The sequence below is a fragment of the Rousettus aegyptiacus genome, unplaced genomic scaffold, assembly GCF_014176215.1.
Source record: "Rousettus aegyptiacus isolate mRouAeg1 unplaced genomic scaffold, mRouAeg1.p scaffold_m13_p_10, whole genome shotgun sequence".
NCBI classification, from domain to species: domain Eukaryota; kingdom Metazoa; phylum Chordata; class Mammalia; order Chiroptera; family Pteropodidae; genus Rousettus; species Rousettus aegyptiacus.
The window spans coordinates 63,335,054-63,355,266 of NW_023416285.1; the positions used below are offsets into that span (position 1 = coordinate 63,335,054).

Below are 20,213 nucleotides of genomic sequence, written 5' to 3' on the forward strand. Positions count from 1 at the left end.
ATAAGATGCTCCAGGTTTATACTGTATTTTCCATAACCTAGCTCAAGAATCACCCATGTCTTTAAGAAGCATGGATCATTTTATTGGAGAAAGAGATTTTGAAAGCAAAATCTGGCCTATAGTTGTTCTTATTGTAACTGGACAGTCATTGCTTCTAGACCTTCTTAGTGTACAGAACCAGCAGATATTATGTATACTAACCCATGTATTTATATTCAATCCTGTATATATCCATCTGTATATATGTTAAATATTAGTTCATACTGACATCTCCAACTCCTGTCTATACCATAGGGTTTGTTTATTTTAGCATTCCCCCTTTGCTTGTTCGTAGCTTCTTTCTCGCATAGATACAAACCTGGCTGTCATTATCTATATTTACTGTTTTGTTCAACTTAAGTAGTTTCAGAAGTGTTAACTTGGACAGATACATATTTATCAACTAGAGTACAGTGTTTGGTCTTTAGACTTTTGTCTTTAGCCTTACAGTTTCAAAACTCATATACAAACTTATTTACCCATTAAGTCATTGGCAAGACCAACGTCATGAAACTTTCCCCTGTTTTTTCTTCTAGAAGTTTTACAGTTTCAGGTCTTACATTTAAGTCTTTAATCCATTTTGAGTTGATTTTTGTGTATGGTGTAAGGGTCCAATTTCATTCTTCTGTATGTTGTTATCCAGTTTTCCATTTGTTGTAGATACTGTTCTTTCCCTATTGTGTATTCTTGGTATCCTGCTGAAGATCAGTTGACCACGTATATGTGGATTTATTTCCGGGCTCTCTATTCTGTACCATTGGTCCATATGTCTGTCTTTATACCACTACAATACTGTAATAACTATAATGTTATACTATATTTTGAACATAGGAAGTGTGATGCCTCCAACTTTGTTCTTTCTCAAGATGGGTTTGGCTATTCTTGATCTTTTGTGGTTTCATATTAACTTTAAAATTGTTTTTTTCTGTTTCTGTAAAGAATGGCATTGGGATTTTAATAGAGATTACACTGAATCTGTAGATCACTTTGGGTATTATGGACATTTTAATGATATTAAATCTTTCAGTCCATGAACATGAGATGTCTTCCCATTTATTTGTCATCTTCTTTAATTTCTTTCATCAATGTTTTATAGTTTCCAGTGTACAGATCTTTCACTTCCGTAGTTGTTTATTCCTAAGTATTTTATTCTTTTTGATGCTATTGTAAATGGGATGTATTCCATAACAATATTGATCTTGGCAATTACTTCATGGATATGACACCAAAACCACAGGCAACTAAAGTAAAAGTAGGCAAGTGGGACTATATCAAACTAAAAAGCTTCTGCACAGCAAAGGAAACAATCAACAAAATAAAAAGGCAACCTATGGAATGGGAGAAAATATTTGCAAGCCATTTATCTGATAAGGAATTAATATCCAAATATATAAGAAACCTATAACTCAATAGCAAAAAAAAAAAATCATTTAAAAAATGGGCAAAAGAACTGACTAGACATTTCTCAAAAGACATATAAATGGCCAGGAGGTATATGAAAAGATGCTTAATCATCAGAGAAATGCAAATCAAAGCCACAATAAGATATCACTTCACACCTGTTAGGATGACTATTATCAAAAAGCCAAAAGACAATAGGTGTTAGCGAGTATGTGGAGAAATTGGAACCTTTGTAAACTGTTGGTGGGAATGTAAAATAGCGCAACTACTATGGAAAACTGCATGAAGTTTCCTCAAAAAATCAAAATTGGAACTGTCATATGATCCAAATTCTTATGGAATTTATCCAAAAGAATTGAAATCAGGATCTCAATAAGCTATTAGCATTCCCATGTTCATTGTAGTACTATTTATAGAAGTAAGATGTGGAAAAAACCTAAGTATTTATCAGTAGATAAATGGATAAAGAAAATGTGGCACATTTATTAAATGGAATATTACTCAGCCTTCGAAATGAATTTCTGATCCATGTGACAACGTAGATGAAGCTTGAGGACATTATGCTAAGTGAAGCCAGTTAAGTAATAATAGATACTTCATGATTCCATTTATATGACACATACAAAAATAGTCAAATTCATGGAGACAGAGAGTAGAGCAGCGGTTGCCAGGGGTTAGGAAATAAGGGAAAGGAAGAATTATTACTTACTGGCCACAGAGGTTTTTATATGGGGTGATAGAAAAGGTTTGGAAACAGATGGTTGCACAACTGTGTGCATATAATTAATGCTACTCTGCTGTACACTTAAAATGGTTAAAATGGCATAAGATTTTTTGAAAACATATGCGTATAACATGTAGAAGCTTTTACTTAAGCTTTTAAGTACCCTACAATTTCAATATTTTAAATTTGGTAGTCATTTCAGAAAAATGTTATCTAGAAGGTCAGAAATTGAGGCCTTTTAGTTAGGTCAGCAGTCTTATAAATAGTAAATTAAGTCTGCACATTTTAAACACCAAATTTCAAAGAATTAAAATTAAATATTAACATAAAACTATACTCATGTAGGAAGTAAAAGGAATTTTAATTATTTAGTAATGAAAAGGAAAATTTAAAGATAATTCTTATAAATGTCCTTCAATTAATGAGTGGATAAAAAAAATTGATATGCCCATACAATGAAATACAAGTGGACAATAGAAAGGAGCAAACTGCTGATTCTCACGAGACAAGAATGACCTTAAATGCATTTTGCTAAGTCAGAAACAAAAAGCAGTATATAGTCTTATTATATAATATTGTGGAAGGCAATACTGTAGGAAAACTAAGTGATTGCTGGAATGAGGAGTCTGGTAAGGTATTACCTAGGATTGGGATTGCTAGGTAGTGTGATACTTCTATAGCTTTTCAAGTAACTGCCAAATGATTTCACACAACAATGGCACCAGCAATGCCCAACGGTTCTAATTTCTCCAGTTTCTTCTGTCAACTGAAAAATAATATTGACTAGGTGTTTCATCACCAAAAGGATTTGTTCGGGAAAAGAAAAGGTTGCAACCCAATAAATGTAGACATGGTAAACCACGTGCACACTGGTCTACATGCCAAGATGGAGGGTATTTATATTAGGAAAAAATAAGTTAATTGAAAAGGAAGGTAGAATCCTAGAGCTTTATAAACATAGAGTTCTTCCTGTAGGTTCTTGCTGTTACACAGTGAGGAGCCCTAGCTCCTTTTACAACCCTCCCAACTGATTATGTTTGTTTGAAGCTCCAGTTTATTTTTATCATCCCCCACTTTTGATTGAGATCTTTCTCTGACAGCATCACAATCAACAGTCAGGTCTTCAAACCCATCCTTTTGTCCCCCAATGTCAGGAAGGACGTCTTCTGGGTGTCATCTCTTGTCAGAGGGAAAGTATGTGGATTGGGAACTCCTCCTGTCCAGGGTTGACAGGCAACAGGTGCAGAGCTTAATAACAAGAATTCAAAACAGGATTAGAACAGCATAACATCCTAGTCTAGGTGATGAATTTAAACTAGGAGCTCAAACCTGTAGATAATGAAACGGAGACTATTATTTTAGATCAAAGTTCATGATGATAGATTTAATAACCAGAAAAGTTCCCTCTTTTCACAATAGCTTAGGAAATGTACAAGGTCACATCATTCCTTCCAAGGAAAAGAGAAAAATGAACTAAGAATCAATAGTAAGAGTTGTACAAGCCCGGTTCAGTCATTTTGACAGTTCGTTTCCTTCAGGGGTCACCTGCTTTAATTTTTGACAGCTTTAGTTTCAGATCATCAGACTGTGTGCAGTTCTAGGTAGGGTTTGTGCCTTTTTTAGGTGTGACACGTGCATCCAGGAGTACAGTCCCTGGTGTTCAGCAGCATGGGTGTTAGCAGTACCTGGTTAAGGGCTTTTCCAATGAGGGTAGAAGGGCTCTTTTTTGAGGTATCTTTTCCAGTAAACAAAATCTCCAGGTTGTAGAGTATGAATTTTGAGTTTTTAATTTCCCTGAAGTGTACTGTGAAAAGATTGTTCTACCAAAACATATTTATTTTCAATGGAAGCAGTTAAGCCTTTATAATATTGAAGTATGTCTCCTTTTACCAACTGTGGATCAAAAGAAGCAGGAGCTGAATACATGGGGCATTCTGTAATTATCTCAAAAGATGAAAGCTATGAGTCCCCAAAAGGGGTAGACCTGGATTTAAAAAGACAAATAGCAGTGCTTTTGGCCAAAGTATTTGAAGAGTTTCTACTAATTTTGCCAGTTGAATCTTAATAATGCCATTGGTACATTCAACTAATCCTGAAGATTAAGGATAGTAAGCACAGTGAAAATGAAGAACTGGCCAGACTGCAGACTTGTAGCACTTGACCAGTAAAATAGGTGCCTTGATCCCTGTGAAGTTGGAGATGAGCTCCCCAAGTGAGAATAATCTTCTCTAACAGAACAGTAGTCACTGGAGAGGCATTAGCTTGTCTTTAAGGGAAAGCTACAGTCCAGTGAGAAAACACACATATCATGACTAAAACATATTCATATCCATGAGATCGGGGAGCTGTATAAAATCTATTTGCCAAACCTCAAATGGTCTGTTAGGCAGTTAAAAATGTCCAGGGGCAGTGTGGACACGTTTCCCTGGGTAGTACTTTGGATAGGTGGGACACCTAAGGTAGGCACTTTTTTCAGCCTTCTTAGTATCTCCCCACCAGTATTGATTCATGAATACGGTCATTTTGTCAGTGGATCAATGGTTTAATGCATGTACAGTAGTCAAGAGGAAAAATTTTAGAGTTTATGGTGGGAATGGGTTGTGACTTGGTCCAAACCAGACCTTTCTTTTTTTTTTTCAAACCAGCAATTGTTGGATTTCCAATCCTGTTTTTCTCTTTCTGAAGCCAGTTGTTGGGCTTCTCTGGCCAGTTTTATTAAGTCATCAACTGGGGAAACGTCTCTTTGGACCAGGACAGAGGTTTGACTACTGCTGATTCTTTTAAGGGCAGCATTCTTAGCAGAAATGTCAGCAAGGTGATTTCCAATAGCCTCCAGGGAGTCAAGTGTAATTCTGGAACCTTAATAATAGCTAAAGCATCAGGTAAAAGTATAACATCCAATAATTCCTGAACATATGGACCATTTTAAGTTTTATCTCCATTGGAGGTAAGGAAACCACATTGCTTCTATAACATTCCAAAGTCATGAACTACTCCAAAGGCATATCAACTGTCAGTGTAAATGTTGACAGTTTTACACTAAGCTAAAATGTAAGCTTGAGTGAGGGTATATAAAGCAGCTTGCTGGGCTGAGGTAGCCAAAGACAAAGGTGTTGCCTCAACAACTTGAGAAGGGGTTACAATAGCATAACTAGTGCAGTAGTTACCATTTTCATTTTTTAAGTATGAACCATAAGTAACCCATGAGAAATCAGCTTTACCCAGAGGAATCTGTAAATTGTCATGAGTCATGCGGTGCTTCATCAATTTCAGAAGGGAGAAGGAAGAATAGCTGGATTAAGATTATTACAGTGTAGAAGAGTTATATAGGAAGTTGTCTACAAGGAATTGAGAGGAAGTAAGGCAACTAACTGAAAGATCCTGGATGTGATAAGAATTCAGGAGAGCTTCTGCATTAGGAACAAAGATGATTGGAGGGGATCCTGTTGCATTATCTTTGTGGCCTTAGTCAAGAGGGCAGAGGCTGCAGTGGCCTAAGGCAAGGGGTATCGAGTCACAGGGTCCAGTCGCTATCATATGCTTGGGGGTCTGTGTTGATCTCCATGTTTGAGTGTGTACCCGAAGGGCATTCTCTTTTTATGCAAAGAAAAGGAAAAAGAGAACCTGATAGTTAGGATGCCCAAGAGCAGGTGGGTTTATAAAACTCTCCTTAAGGCTCTGTCATTCCTGTTCTTCCCATAAAAGGGTTAAGACTGTCATTCTTTAGTAAGACATATGGAAGTTTTGCCATTAGAGATTTGGGATCCCAATTCAGCAATAACTGGCTAGTCCAAAAAAACTCCTCATAACTGGTACTCAGTTTCGCGTCTTGGGAAACTTAGGACACCATGAAACCTATCTGGATCCAGGTGCAGGCCTTGTTCCAATATCAGATGTCCCAAATATCAAACCTGAGTTTGGACACATTGTAATTTTTTTTAGAGATCTTACATCCCTTTAAGCCCAAAAGTTCTAACATATGGATGCTATCTTCCTGTGAGGAAACCCAAGAAGAGCAAAGAAATAAATCATATACATACTGCAATAATTTAGGAAAAATTATATCACCCAAAACAGTCCTTAGAATTTGCAAAGAATCAGAAGGGCTTTCAGTAAAACCTTGAGGCAGTACTGTCCAGGTAAATTATTTCCCTTCTTAAGTAAAGGCAAAAAGATGTTGTCTAGCTTCATCAACTGGGGGTCAATTGGATATGAATATGTTTTAGTCATGATATGTGTGTTTTCTCACTGGACTATAAATCAATTGCTGTAAAGAATTTACTTCCAGTTGGGGTAGATGCTAGCAGTGCATGAGGGTCAGGAACAATAGGGTGTCGAGGGATAACAATGTGGTTTATTGCTTGGAGTTCATGGACCAACCTCCACACTCGTCCCTTTGGCATTCTCATAGGTAAAATAGGAGTGTTACAGGGACCGATGCCAGGAATAATTAGACTCTGAGTTATGTAATCTTCTATTATGGGTTTTATATCTTGAAAAGCCTCTTATAGGATATTGATTAATTCTGGGAAGAGGTTTTGAAGGATCCATTTGAATCTTAATAGGTGGTACACTGTGGCTTCTGCTAATATAAGTTGAAGATTTTTGCCCATAAAGAAAATGGCAGTTGGTCCAATAGGGACAATTGATTAGTGCTCTCAGATTCAGCTGCTGTACTATCAAAAACAAAACAAATAAAAGATGTTGAAAGGCCATTTAATTCACCTAATTGGCCATTCTTACAGTTACTATCAAACTCTAACTTTATTTCTCTCTTTCGGGAAACAGATACTCCAGCATGACACTTATCTAAGAAGTTTCAGCCTAATAAATGGGTAGGGGCAAAATAACTAGGGAGAAAACAATGTATATCTCTAAAGGGGCCCAAGCAAAAGGAATAGGTTCAGAGATAAGAACCTCTTGAGGTTTCTTTGAAATCCCTAGTCTGAACTGTTTTATTTTATTAGTTTGAGGCAGGAACTATTTTATAACAGTGGGGTTGAGCACCAATGTCAATAATAGAAGTAGTTTCCTTACCAATTTAAAGTTTCTTGAAGCTGATTAAGAGGAAGGATTGGAAAAAGTCCTCATAGTTTCCCAGAGCCCCATCATTGGACATTAGGAGGACCTTGAAAAGGCTGAATAGAAGGCTGAGAGCGTTTGAAATGCTTAAACTTTTGTCAATCCCTTTGCTAGTGTTCTGGCTGTTTGCAATAATAGCAAACGTTTGGAGTCTTAGCATTTCCATTAAAAACAACCTGAAGTCTACTATAATACTCACAAATGGATTCATCAAACTTTTGTGAGCAAGTCTGAATTTTGCTCTGATCAACAGGATTTGGGAAAGCCTTAGGAATTGTTTAGTGTAGTTTTCTACCAAGTTCTCTAGCTTCTTCCTCAAATTAGAGGTTCACTTTTCTAAGTCCCTTTTGGGATGTTCTCATCTGGCAATTCTCATCCAGTGTCATGCCTAGCCTTCACCAACTAACACATGAATTATCTGATATAAATCAGAAAACCCAGGTTGATAGGCCTGAATAATAATATCAAATTCCTCAGGAAACTCGTGGGGATCCTCAGTTACCTTAGGGAATTTCTTTACACTGGCTTGTAACTCAGCTTTAGTCCAGGGAACATTTGAAACCTGGGATCTGTTAGGATTGCCAGAGGGTTTAATTTTAAATGGAAAAATAGTGATGAATTCAGAGGAAGAAAAAGTAGGAAAGGATTCAAGGGAAAATGGCACTGGAGGTGGGACTGAAGGTAAGGAAGGTGGGAGTGGAAGGTAAGACGACATCAAAGGTGGAGCGTGAGGCAGAAGAATGGAAGAAGAAGCGCTGGAGCAAGCTGGAGAAGAAACCTGAGACAAAGTAGCCATAGAATAGGGAGGGCCTGACAATGTTTCCTGAGACAGTGGAGTAGAGGAGCAAGGGCACTGGGTTGCTGCAGAGGAAGAAGACATTGGTTCAGATGCCATTTTCTCTCTCTCTAAATTTTCAGTAGTCTCTCTTAATTTTTAAGACTTTATTTCACTAAGAGCCAACTTCAGATTCTTGGTCTCATTCTGAAGCTTCAAAATAGGCATTCTACTCAGTTCCCCCAATTTTAGCACTATTATTGTCCAATTCATTTGAAAGAAAATGAAGTTTGGGAATCTCAAAAGTCCCTCAGAGTATCTGGTTTTCTGAATAACTATTAGATCTGTCCATTTAGCTAAATATGCGCATAAAAATTGCCCACAGCTTTTAACCACGTTCTCTGCCAGCATTCCTGGTGGGGGAGGGCTGCTCTTGAAATATTTAGATAGCTGAGGAGAGAAAAAAATGGCATAGATAATAGAGGTTTTGTCGATCCCTCTGGTGTCCACATCAAAGTTGTGGTGGAAACAAGGAGCAAACAGCAAGGAAAATCACCTGGGATCTTGATGAACAAGCCATACAACTAGGGAAAAATCCAAGAAATCATCCTGCAAAGCCTGGTCCAGAGTGGCTGAGTGGAATGGAGGCCATAGCAGTGGCAGTGGCAGCTCTAGACGCCTCATAAAGGGGCCATGTCTGTGAGCGGACTTTCATGGTGATGGACCTGCTCGCTCTGAGCACCAGCACCTGTTCGTCTGTTCAGGGGGGCACCAGGGACTTACAGGGGGACAATGAGTTGTCAGAGTGAGGGCTAAGATGAGATTCTTTCTGTACAGAAGTGCTGGTGGTAGCCATTGGTCCTCTCTTGAGCCCTCCCTCCACCCAGGGTGCAGACTCAGTGCCACCATAGCTGAGACATCATCAAACTGGATAATAGAGATCATTCCACCCAGAGGATTCCCTGAAACTCTGCCTCCCCCAACTCATGGCCTCACCCAAGCCCCATCCATGTATATCCTCAGCAAGACAGGTGCTCCTTGCTGAGCAGGACCTAGACTCACATTGGTGGCAGCTGGTCTTGGTTTCTGGTGTGGCCTTTTGAGGCAACTATAAGCACAGCATCTGTGGATTGCTCACTGAATCTTAACAGGTGGCCCCAGAGGGGCAGAGGCTTGGGAGAAATTTGGCCTGCAGCTGAATCACTCTTCAGGCTGTGCCACTGGATACCTACTTCACAAATCCACACTAATAAGACCGGGAGACTTAGGAGCTTTGCTTAGTACATAGAAACAGACACAGAAAGCCAGCCAAATGGGAAGACAAAGAAGCAGAAATCATATGAGAGAAGAGAACAGAGATCCAGAAATAATGGAGTTAAGCAATCTAACAGATGCAGAATTCATAACACTGGCTATAAAGATGCTCAGAGTACTTATGGGAAGTGTAGTTAAATTCAGTGAGAAGTTCAACAAAGAGATAAAAAACATAAAAATGGAAATGGAAATTATGAAAGGGAACCAGTCTGCAATGAAGAATATAGTATCTGAGATGAGAAGTATATTAAATGGAAAAAGTAAGGTGAATGAAGAAGAGGATCAAATGACCCATACAGAGGATGGGAAAGCCAAAGACGGTCGATCAGAATGACAAGAAGAAAAAAGCCAAAACTATGAAAATAATTTAAGGTGCCTATGCGACACTATTAAAGATAAAAATATCGATGTCATAGGCATACCTGAAGATGAAGAACAAGACGTTCAAGAGCTATTTGAAGAAATAATGATGGAGAGCTTCTCTAACCTGGTAAAAGAAATAGATATAAAACCCCAGAAAGCTCAGAGTCCCAAAATCCAGGAACCCAAAGAGGCCCACACCAAGACACATCATAATTAAAATGCCAAAGGTTAAATACAAAGAGAGAATCTTAAGAGCAGCAAGAGAAAAGCAGTTACTCACAAGGGAGCATCTGTAAGACTGGTAGCTGATTTCTCAAAGGAAACCACCCAGGACAGAAGGGCTTGGCACAAAATATCAACGTGATGAAAACCCAGGATCTACAACCAAGGATACTTTATCCAGCAAAGTTATCACTTAGAGTTGAAGGACAGATAAAGATCTTCCCAGACAAAAATAAGCTAAAGGAATTAATCATCACCAAGCCAGTATTACAGGAAATGTTGAAGGGACTTCTTTAAGAAGAAAAAACATGTATCAAAAACAGGAATAAAGAATGGTAATAACTACATTTCTATCAGCAAGTACCTCAAATGGAAAAGAATTAAGTGTTCCAATCAAAAGATAGAGTGGCTGAATGGATAAGAAAACAAGACCCGTACACAGACTGAAAGGAAGGGAACGGAAAAAGATACTGCCTTGATGGACCTAGAGAGTATTGTGTTGAATGAAATGGTTCAGATAGAGAAAGACAAATATCTCATGATGTCACATATATGTGGAATCTGAAGAACAAAATCAACAACAATGACAAAAACAGAAATAAACTCATAGATACAGAGAATATTTAGAGGGATACTAGATTAGGGATGGGAAAAGGCAAAGGGATTAAGAAGTACAAATGGATAGTTGTAGAACAGACATGGAGATATAGAGTGTAGCATGGGGGGATGGTTAATATGTAATAAATATGTAAGGGGGAAGAGGGGTACTGAATTTAATGGGGTAATCGCTTTGTGAGTTCTGTGGATCTCTGATCACTATGCTATAAAAAAAACCTCATTGACTTATACAATGTAAACACAAGCAACCAATTGTCTATTATATTTCAATAAGGATGGGAACAAAATTTAAATAGCTGAGGTCATATTTTTCAGAGACTTTTTTCTAGAATAAAGGGTCCAAGATAATTTACAACAGCTTGAGCAACCTGCAGGTGAAAGACCAGCCAGCCTGACTCTAAACAGAGGACCAGGCAGAAGGCAAAAAGCAAGTTCTAGGAAAATAACCAACTCTCAAGGGATCCAGTTATAGGCCGAGCTGTGTGGCACTCCTCTCTTTGAAACAGCAGTCTAATACTGGGCTAGAGTGACTAATTTCAGTAGAAATAACCTCTGTTTCCAAAGGGATCTCTAGGTGAAAGCCAGTTTTGTCTCAAAGGACAACTTGTTTCTGAAGAAATCAGGCAAACATGCAAAATTGAGTACTCGCTGGCAACGGATAGAAAAACAATAAGGCCTTATTAACACACACGTGCACGCACATGCGTGCAAACACACACACACACGCGCGCGCGCGCGCACACACACACACAGACACTCCCCTAAACAATTCCTAAATAAAGCCTGGAGAGCTTCAAAATACAAAAAACGGAAGATCAATTCCAGATGAAAACTCACCCTAAGCTTCCGAATGGGAGAGCAAGCCGTGAGCCCAAGCAACTACGTGAGGTGCCAGAATCTGGTTGCTCGCTGGTCCCGAAACTGTCAGGGTTGTTCTTCTGTAGAATCCCAGATGATTCCCCAAAATGCCGACTAAAAAATAATCCTTTGGGTGTTTTGTCACCCAAAGGATTGATAAAAGAAAAAGAAAGGGTTGCAACCCATTACGTGTAGACATGGTAAGCCACAGGCACACTCTGGCCTGTATGCCAAGATGGAACCGTGTATATATATATATATATGGAAAAAAGAAGTTAATGGAAGGGGAAGTTAGAACCATAGAATTTTATTATAAGCATAGAGGTCTTCTTGTAAGGTTCTCGGGATTATGCAGAGCATGAGAACCTCCATAAGCCCTAGTTCCTCCCGTAAACCCTCCCAACTGGTTATGTTTGCTTAAAGTTTCAGTTTGTCTTTATCACTTCATATCCTCACCAACACTTATTTTCTATTAAAAATTTTTTTTAATAGTTCTCCTAGTAGGTGTGAAGTGGCATCTCATTGTGGTTTTGATTTGTATTTCCCAAATAACTAAAGATGTTAAGCTTCTTTTTGTGTATTTATTGGCCATGTGTTTATCTTCTTTGAAGAAATGTCTATTTAAGTCCTTTGCCCATTTTTTAATTGGCTTGTTTATCTTTTTGTTGCTGAGTTGTAGTTCTTCATGCAATTTTGGGTATTAAGCCCTTGTCGGGCATATGATTTTCTCTCATTCTATGTGTAGTCATTTCACTCTCTTGATACTATCCTCTGAAGCAAAAAAATTTTAAGTTGGTTGAAGTCCAGTTTATTTTTTCATTTGCTGCTTTTGCTTTTGGTCATATCTAAGAATCTGCTACCAAATCCAGAGTCATGAAGGTTTACCTCTTTATTTTCTGGTTTAGCTCTTTTATTTAGATCATTGATCCATTTCGAGCTAATCTTTGTATGTATATGTTATTGAGGCAAGGATTGTGAGCATATCTTTGTTTTTAGGGCCTTTAAAATGCAAACATTTTAAAGATTTAGTAGCCACATCACAGTTCTTTTTCAAAGATAGCAGGCAGATGCAATATTAATGCATAGCAAGAGCAAATACTTTGGAAAAAGAAAAACAGGCATGTTTGAATTTCTTACCTCTGATGTCTTCCAGTGAAGGGCTCCCAGTTACCATCAGATTTTATTTTTATGGTTCTTGGTTTATCTAACTATTTTGCTGGGCAAACTAGGTTCTGAAAGGTTCCCTACCAACTTTTTCACAGGAGAGGGGCCTATCACGAATGCTAGGAAAGACCATCTCCCCACAGTATCAGTGTTTTCTTCACTTTCATAGAACAATTTTTGTAGGATCATACCAAATTCTCATAAATCTAGATATGGAAGATTTTAATTATCAATATCTACCACATAAAAAATGGCTTGACTTTAGAGAACACATAAAATCTCTTGTTTTGGTTATCAGAAATATTGAAGAGATAAGACTGAATCACACAGCAACATAATAGTTTTCCTTAGCCCTTTTCTAAAATGTTACTTCTTTTTTCTTTTCTTTATTTTTTAAGATTCAACTATGTCTAAAGAAGAATAGAGCATTTCACTGTTTGCCAAATGAAGTACAGCTCCAACTTTGCCAGACTGCAATCTATCAAGAGTAAGTAAGTCTTGGCAGGTCCCTGATTGGTGAATGGGTTTTGGTTAAAGTTCAGAGACAAAAGATGTGTTACAAATTAAATATTGACCAGAAGACCTATATAAGTAATTTGGAGTTTGTACTTTGAACTCTGTAATGTAATAATGAATTTTCAACCCAATCTGAAGGAAACTGGAATTGAAAATAGGATGAAGATCAAAAGTTATTATAAGCAAAATGCCAAAACAATAAAAAATAACTGGATTGCTATAACAGTCCACTTATTCATCTAGAAAGAAGAAAACATGCAAAATATTTTAGGTAAAGTACCTTTTATTTTATGATAAAGATCTGAGGTTGACATTTGCAATTTGGGGTTGCCCAAAATCTCTTGAACAAACTATATTTTTGTAGTACCTCATGATATAAACTCTACCATTTCAGTGAGAATACAAATGAAAGAAAACAACAATGCAAAAACTTACCTTTTCCAGCCTTCCCTTTCTTTTAGGGTATAGATATATGATTTAGATCCTCACAGGTACATCTTTACGACACTTGAATTGATATTAATATATTTGGGAGTAAAGGTAGGACATGGGCCATCCATTTTGCTGGTGCAGGTGTCGACAAAGACCACATGATTTTTTGTTCAGATGTGGTGGTCTCCACAGACTGACTATAGTAAAGACTGTGGTTCTGGGGTCTGCCTAGCATCTTCACCAGAGTTGTTCCTGAAAGTTCGGCTTAGAATGATTTTACTAACCTTCCAAAAGATTCTGTAAGCTATCTTTCTTTCTTAAACCAATCAGAATGGATTCTCTTGTCTGCAGCCCAGAGCCATGTTTAATATAAGATCTATTGTGTATACTAATCCTTCTTGTAAAAAGTTAAATAACATAGCATTAATATGAAGGCTCATTTTAAAAATCATTGATAATTAGAAATTTTAATGGAGAGTTACTTTCATTAAGTACCAGTCCATTCAATGAAGATCAATAGTACTATTTATACATATTTACCCATTTAAATGGAGAATAAAAACTAAAAATGAATCAATCTATCTATAAGTAATTGATAATGTTCATAGGCTCTTCTTAGGGTTCAACATACATATGTAGTGATATGTATATTTTAGGAAGATATTTTAATGACCGAATGTGATAGTTTAAAATCTTTTTCTATTTTTAACAAAAATACTCTGATTTTTGAATTTGTGAGATTGGAGCAGTTGTATCTGTAGGCTTAAAAATAAAGTATTCTTAAGAAAGATGATGATTTTAAGCAAATATTTAGAAGAGTTTCAAGTGCTCCGGAAGTATAAAATTAAATGTTTAAGCAGAAGAAACCTATTCAGTATTGGAATTCTTTCACACCACTCAGGTAAGCTATTGAAGAATCATTCTAGAGTTGCAGTATAATATAAAAGTAGAGTACAGGCCCATGTGAATATTTTATGGCTTATTGTATGGGTGATAATCTTAAATTTTAATGCTGCAGAAGAAATGGGTAGCCCTGGAATCCTTGTGTCAATGAGATGTAGAGGAGGCTGGTGATCCAATTAGTTTAATGGGTATCTGGCAGCCAAATGATGCACTCAAAACCTGGCTGCAAATGACTGGCCCTCATCCACACTTCCATAATATAAAGGAGAGAAAACAGAACGTGGAATCATCCTGCTCTTTCTGTGATGCTTTAAATCTGAGTATTGAATATGAGACTTTTTTCCATTGTAGAGCTTGTCATTTAGATTTTCCTTCTGTAACTTCTCTGTTCCATGTGCCTTCTCCTTCCCTTTTCCATCACATACTTATTATTGGCCTTATTGTCTGATTCCATGGTGGTTCTATTGACTGTTCTCCTATTCTTACTTCATAGAAACCAACCGTTATCTTGAAGATATTTCTGTAATGTAGCAGTTACTTCAGCAATTTTTAATAATTTTTTTAAGTCTACAGAGTTCAAGTAGTGGTTTTAAAAAACTGGTATCTTTTAACAGTGGAAAGGCAGGAATCATCACATTTTAATCTTGTGATTCTCTTCTCTTCCCAAAGGCAGTGAAAATTGTGTTGTTAAATTTCCTTTTTGCATTTTCTTCCTTTGGAATTTGAATCATAATTCTTTAAACAACCATAGAATCTTATTTAAAAATTCTATTTATTTGTATTAATAAGCTCAGTATATCGAGATACAGTCTGCTAAGAGCCTCATGTGTTTCTAGGCATCTTTCTGTATGTGCTAAAATCCTAAGGCTTTGACTATTCTTTAAGCTGGGCCAATTCTCAGGATTGTTCATGCAACTGGAAATCCTGAGAAGGTAATACATTACAATTCTTACACTGTACTTGGTCTCCTTCCAGACAAACAGGTTTGTTTACTGCTTATTGTAAAAGCAGCAGATTCCCTAAGCTCAGACTCCTTCCCTGTGACTCATCCCACTACATATGCAGGCTCCGTTGGGCCTCCACACTGCCCTGCGGACCTGCCCTGCGGGTCTTGGGGACTGGTGCAACTATGTCGCTATTCCTGTTATTCCTTTTGCGGCAACTCAAAGTCTCTGACTCAAGAGTCTCATGTTTTCTCTTATGAGAATGTCCGTGGAACTGTGGCATACTTACTTATTACTTTGTATGGTTATTTTGGCGGCAGTTTTGTTGCTTCTAACTCTCTTTTGCACTGTTAAACTTACTGAAGCTGGGCAAAATCCCAGTATTTATTTAGAATATATCTTCCTTTTGAACAATTTAAATATATTCCATATTTTCTCCTAAAACATTATTATGAAGTATGTAGGTACTGGGTTATTCCCATTTTATAAGTGAAGAATTAAAAGAAGTGATTTTCTCAAGATCATTTAATTAACTCATAGTATATCAAATGCTAGAAGATAGGCTTCTTCACTAATAATACTGAGATAGGAATGTTCTTATAATACTGCCATCTTTTTTCGCTAACATTCTAATGACACTTGTCTAATTTAGAATATAGATATTATAATTGCTATTCTTCTAGTGAAAAAAGAATTCTTTTACTAAATGAAAACCTGAAATTATCCAGTCTTCCCAATATTTCCTAGAACATGTCCTGACCCAGTCTTTATAAAAATTATTCATGTAAGAAAAATAAAATAATATTTGTTCTTAGCTTCAAATACAGTGTTTCTTAAAGTATGGCCCTCATCAAAATAATCTGGAGAGCCTTTTAAGAATCCAGATTTCTGAGCTCTACCCCAAACCTACCAAATCAGAATTTCCAGGGTATAAAAGAATATTTCATTTTTTATTAAATGCTCCAGGTGATTTTTATGTTCATTAAAGTTTACCATTTATTACTACCAGGGATAGGTTGTTTTTATAAACTGGGGGTGGGCAAACTACCACTGTCCTATGGCTTAATACCTACGAATAGGGAAAAGTAGCAGATTTACAAAACTGTTCCTGAATACAGCAGGTCCTCAAATAAGGCTGTTTTGTCTAATGTCAGTTTTTAAAATTTTGTTAAAATTATTGGTTAATAAAATTATATAGATTTCAAGTGTATAATTCTGTAACACATTATCTGTATATTCCAAAATCTATGTTTTCTTATAGTGTTAGTGAGATGCTATAGGAACTTAACTTTTGTTTATATTAATTAGCCTATGGTAAAATTGGTTTTGTTATAAGTCATTTTGCCTAGTTTCAAGAATCTTTTGACTACATTAAGTGAGGACTTACTGTAGTTTAACAGTCTTCTTAAAAGGAATGCAAATCAACACCAAATTTATGTCTCCCAGAAAGCCAAAATTCTTTCCTTACATCAAGAATTCAGCAATAGTGGTTTAAAAAAAAAAAAATGCCTCTAGAGGGAGGGAAAAAAATAAATAAAAAATAAATAAAAATAAAAAAAATGCCTCTACTTTCTGAAATAGCAGAGTTCATCTAAGAAATTCATTTGTATGGAGACCTTCTGTTCTATGGTTGTGAAACACCTCCTTTTGCTTAGTTACAAATCCACTCAATATATATTCAGCAAGTGCCTAGTTACTGAGCCAAGTGCCATTCTAGGCACTGATGTTATAGCAGTGGACAAGTTAGTTATAATCTCTGCCTTCAAGGTCTATACCAGAAGAAGATAATTGCTTCTTAACAAAAAGTAAAATTCTTTACATATTGAAGATGACAGGATATTGTTTGCTGTAAATGACTTTAAACTTGCCATTTTTCAGAAGAAATGTTTTTGGTATTCTTTCTGTCCAGATTTGAAGCTGAAAGTATGCTCCTAAGACAAGGACATGTACTACTTGAATGCTATTTGATTCTTGCTGGACATTTAAAGGTCATGTCAAGTAATACAAGCATGAATAAAAATACCAACTCTGAAATTTTAAGTGAGTTTGAAGAAGGTAACTTCATAGGGGTAAATATCTTAATTTCTCAGTCTATCATTTTTATTTAACAATTTTTAAAAAGTATGTGTTATTGTATTAAAATAACAGTATTCTGTAGCATTGTCCTCAAGTATTAAATATTTCAGTAATTCAAATGCTTAGGAAAAAATATATTTTTCCTTAGCAGTGTAGAGCCAACATATAGCCTAAATATGTAGTTTGTCAGCATATAAGATATACAAGATTCAGAAATGATTGTGATGATCAGTTAAATGAGTGATGATCAGTTAAATGAATGAGTTACAAACCGTGTAGCTTTGGATGCAGGGTGGTATTAAAAAATAAAAGAAAGTATACTGAAACAGTTACTGATTAAAGGATCTCTTTTTGATTCTTTAAAAAATTTCTGTACTTGCAAAAGATTTTATTCAAAAGGGATAAGGTTTAGGGCAGAAAAGCAGCCCGCGTGTAGTATCAAAACTTGCTTTATTTCTATGTTCAGTTGAGGACAGACTGGATTTGGAAATCCTGAAATCCAAAAGTCCCTAAGTGTGAAGATCTTGGGAGATAAGAACAGTTGCTGGTGTTTATTTTGTAAATGTCAACTGAAGTCAGGTGTTGGAGACAATGCTAAAGAGTTTGGACTTAATTCTACAAGTGGTAGAGCTCATTGAAGGTTTGAGCGGATGCTGGACCAAGGCCCTGGCTGTGCGGATATCAAGTACAAGATGCATTAAAGATGTTTTATTGGTAATAAGTCCAATAAGAAAGGCAAAAGAGAAAGATGTATTTTTAACAGTTGTCAATAAAAATCAACCTTATTTTTTCATGGCATTTACATTGTTAAATTAATTATGTATCATCATTGGTGGGTCAACATTTTCTTGATAGGTTGAACACTGGTTAAGAAGTTGGCCATCTTGTGACTGGCTGAACATTCTAGCTGGAGGCACTTCGGAAGCACTCTTAGAATCTTATGACCCTTTGTGGACTCCAAGATCTTCCCCAGGATCAGCACCTTGGAGTTAGATGGAGCTTCAGAGGTCAGCTTAACAAGCCCTTTCACTTTAAACCTTAGTGAGTGGAGAACCAGGGCAGTTAAATGAATTGCTTATCTTGACACAGCTAGTAGCAGAAATGGGAGTAGTATTCTGAATTTAATATTCTGTTCACTACACTGTGCTGCTTCAACTGTGTGCAGATCAAATAGAGCCATTGATTCTTCAACTAAAGGGTAGAAATTTGGAGAACATCTGAACTGGTGTTTCTCAAAAACAAACAAACAAACAAACAAAAAAAACTGTATAAGTCAGTGTTCTCCAGGGAAACAGAACCGAAGGATATATACAGGTTTAGTAGATTTATTGGAGGAATTGGCTCACTCTGTTACAGAGGCAGAGAAATCCCACAGTCTGCTGTTTGCTGTCTGCTTGCCTGTTTGGAGAACCAGGAAAGCCACTGGTGTAATTCAGTCCAAGTCTGAAGGCCTGAAAACCAGGGGGACCAGTAGTGTAAACTTTAGCTGGAGTCCAAAGGCCCAAGAAGTGGTGATGTCCAAGGGCAGGAGAAAACAGATGTCCCAGCTCAAGCAAAGAGATTTTAAAATTGTGTCAGTCTCCCTTTAATAAGATACTCTCACCTTGATTAATTATTGCTACATCTTTTTTGATATTATAATCATAAAGAGTTATAATTTTGTATATGGTTATGCTATCATTATCCCCTCTCCCCTCATTGAGCTTATGGGATCTAGGGCAGCATTTCCACTTTAAGTTTGTCATTTTTAGAATAAAGCACCCTTTTCTCTTAGTAATAAAGTTCTGATGGAGCTAGGATACAGCATTACATATGTTTGCAGATCATACTGCTATTTTAACTTGAAATATTCTAGAATAAAGACTCATTCAACTCTGTTTTTGTACAATAGTTTGTACAAATTGATGCTACTGGGGTTGATAGATTATGTGAAAGTAAGACTAGGCCAGTCCTTTATTTATTCTGTAAGCTCGATATTTATTTTTAAAAAATTATTTGCCTAAAATGATGCATACTTATAACTTCATGTGTTCCCAGAGTTTCGTTATATAATAACATCAGAGCTGAAATAATTTTAGAAGAAATCCATTTGTTTTTATTTTTCAGGAAATCTGCCTATTAACTTATGCCATTCAGCCTACTCTAATGATATTCATTGAAGTGACTAATGCTTTAAGGAGAACTTTTTGGAAAGCCTAAATAAATTTCAAAGCCAAAAATATCTACACTGAGAATGAATATGAAGGAAAAATAAGTGTCTGTATTTAAATAATGTTAGATCTTAATGCTTTGTGCTGATGGACCAGGAGCATTAATTAGATAACAAATCATCACAGATTTAGGGGAGGCAAAATTTTACATCTGCCCTCTTAGGGTGTTTTCACTGGTCCTGGGAATTAAACTGACAAGACAGATGAACAGGATAAAAGCATACAATCTATATAAGTTTTTATGTGATATGGGAGACCTCATAGGAAATGATGACCCAGAGAAGTAGCAAAACCTAAATACTTTTCTAATGGGTTGAACAAAGAGAGGCAATTGTGGAAAAGTAACTAAAATATATGAGGAGGCTAAACAAAGATAAGAATTATTTTAACAAGGTCTGCTTTTACGTAATTCTCTCGGCTTTGACTCTCCGTTGAAGAATGTTGTTTTTCTCCTGGTAGTGGGAGCGCATCTTTCACACGGGAGTTTTTAATCTGTTTTCAGGAAGAAAGGGGGAGATTTGAATGTCCTTCTTGTATGTGCTGTTTTGGGGTGCCTCAGCTCAAAATAATCT

At 36.6% G+C, this 20,213-nt stretch overlaps 1 protein-coding gene across 1 annotated transcript in view; it reads left to right on the forward strand.

Moving 5' to 3' along the window:
* The window catches only part of LOC107509632, an 87,131-nt gene that overhangs the window by 9,116 nt on the left and 57,802 nt on the right, over nucleotides 1-20,213 (forward strand). Inside the window, 2 exon segments of the mRNA XM_036226540.1 lie at nucleotides 12,959-13,047; nucleotides 17,265-17,424. Of these exon segments, the coding sequence (XP_036082433.1) occupies nucleotides 12,959-13,047; nucleotides 17,265-17,424 (249 nt within the window).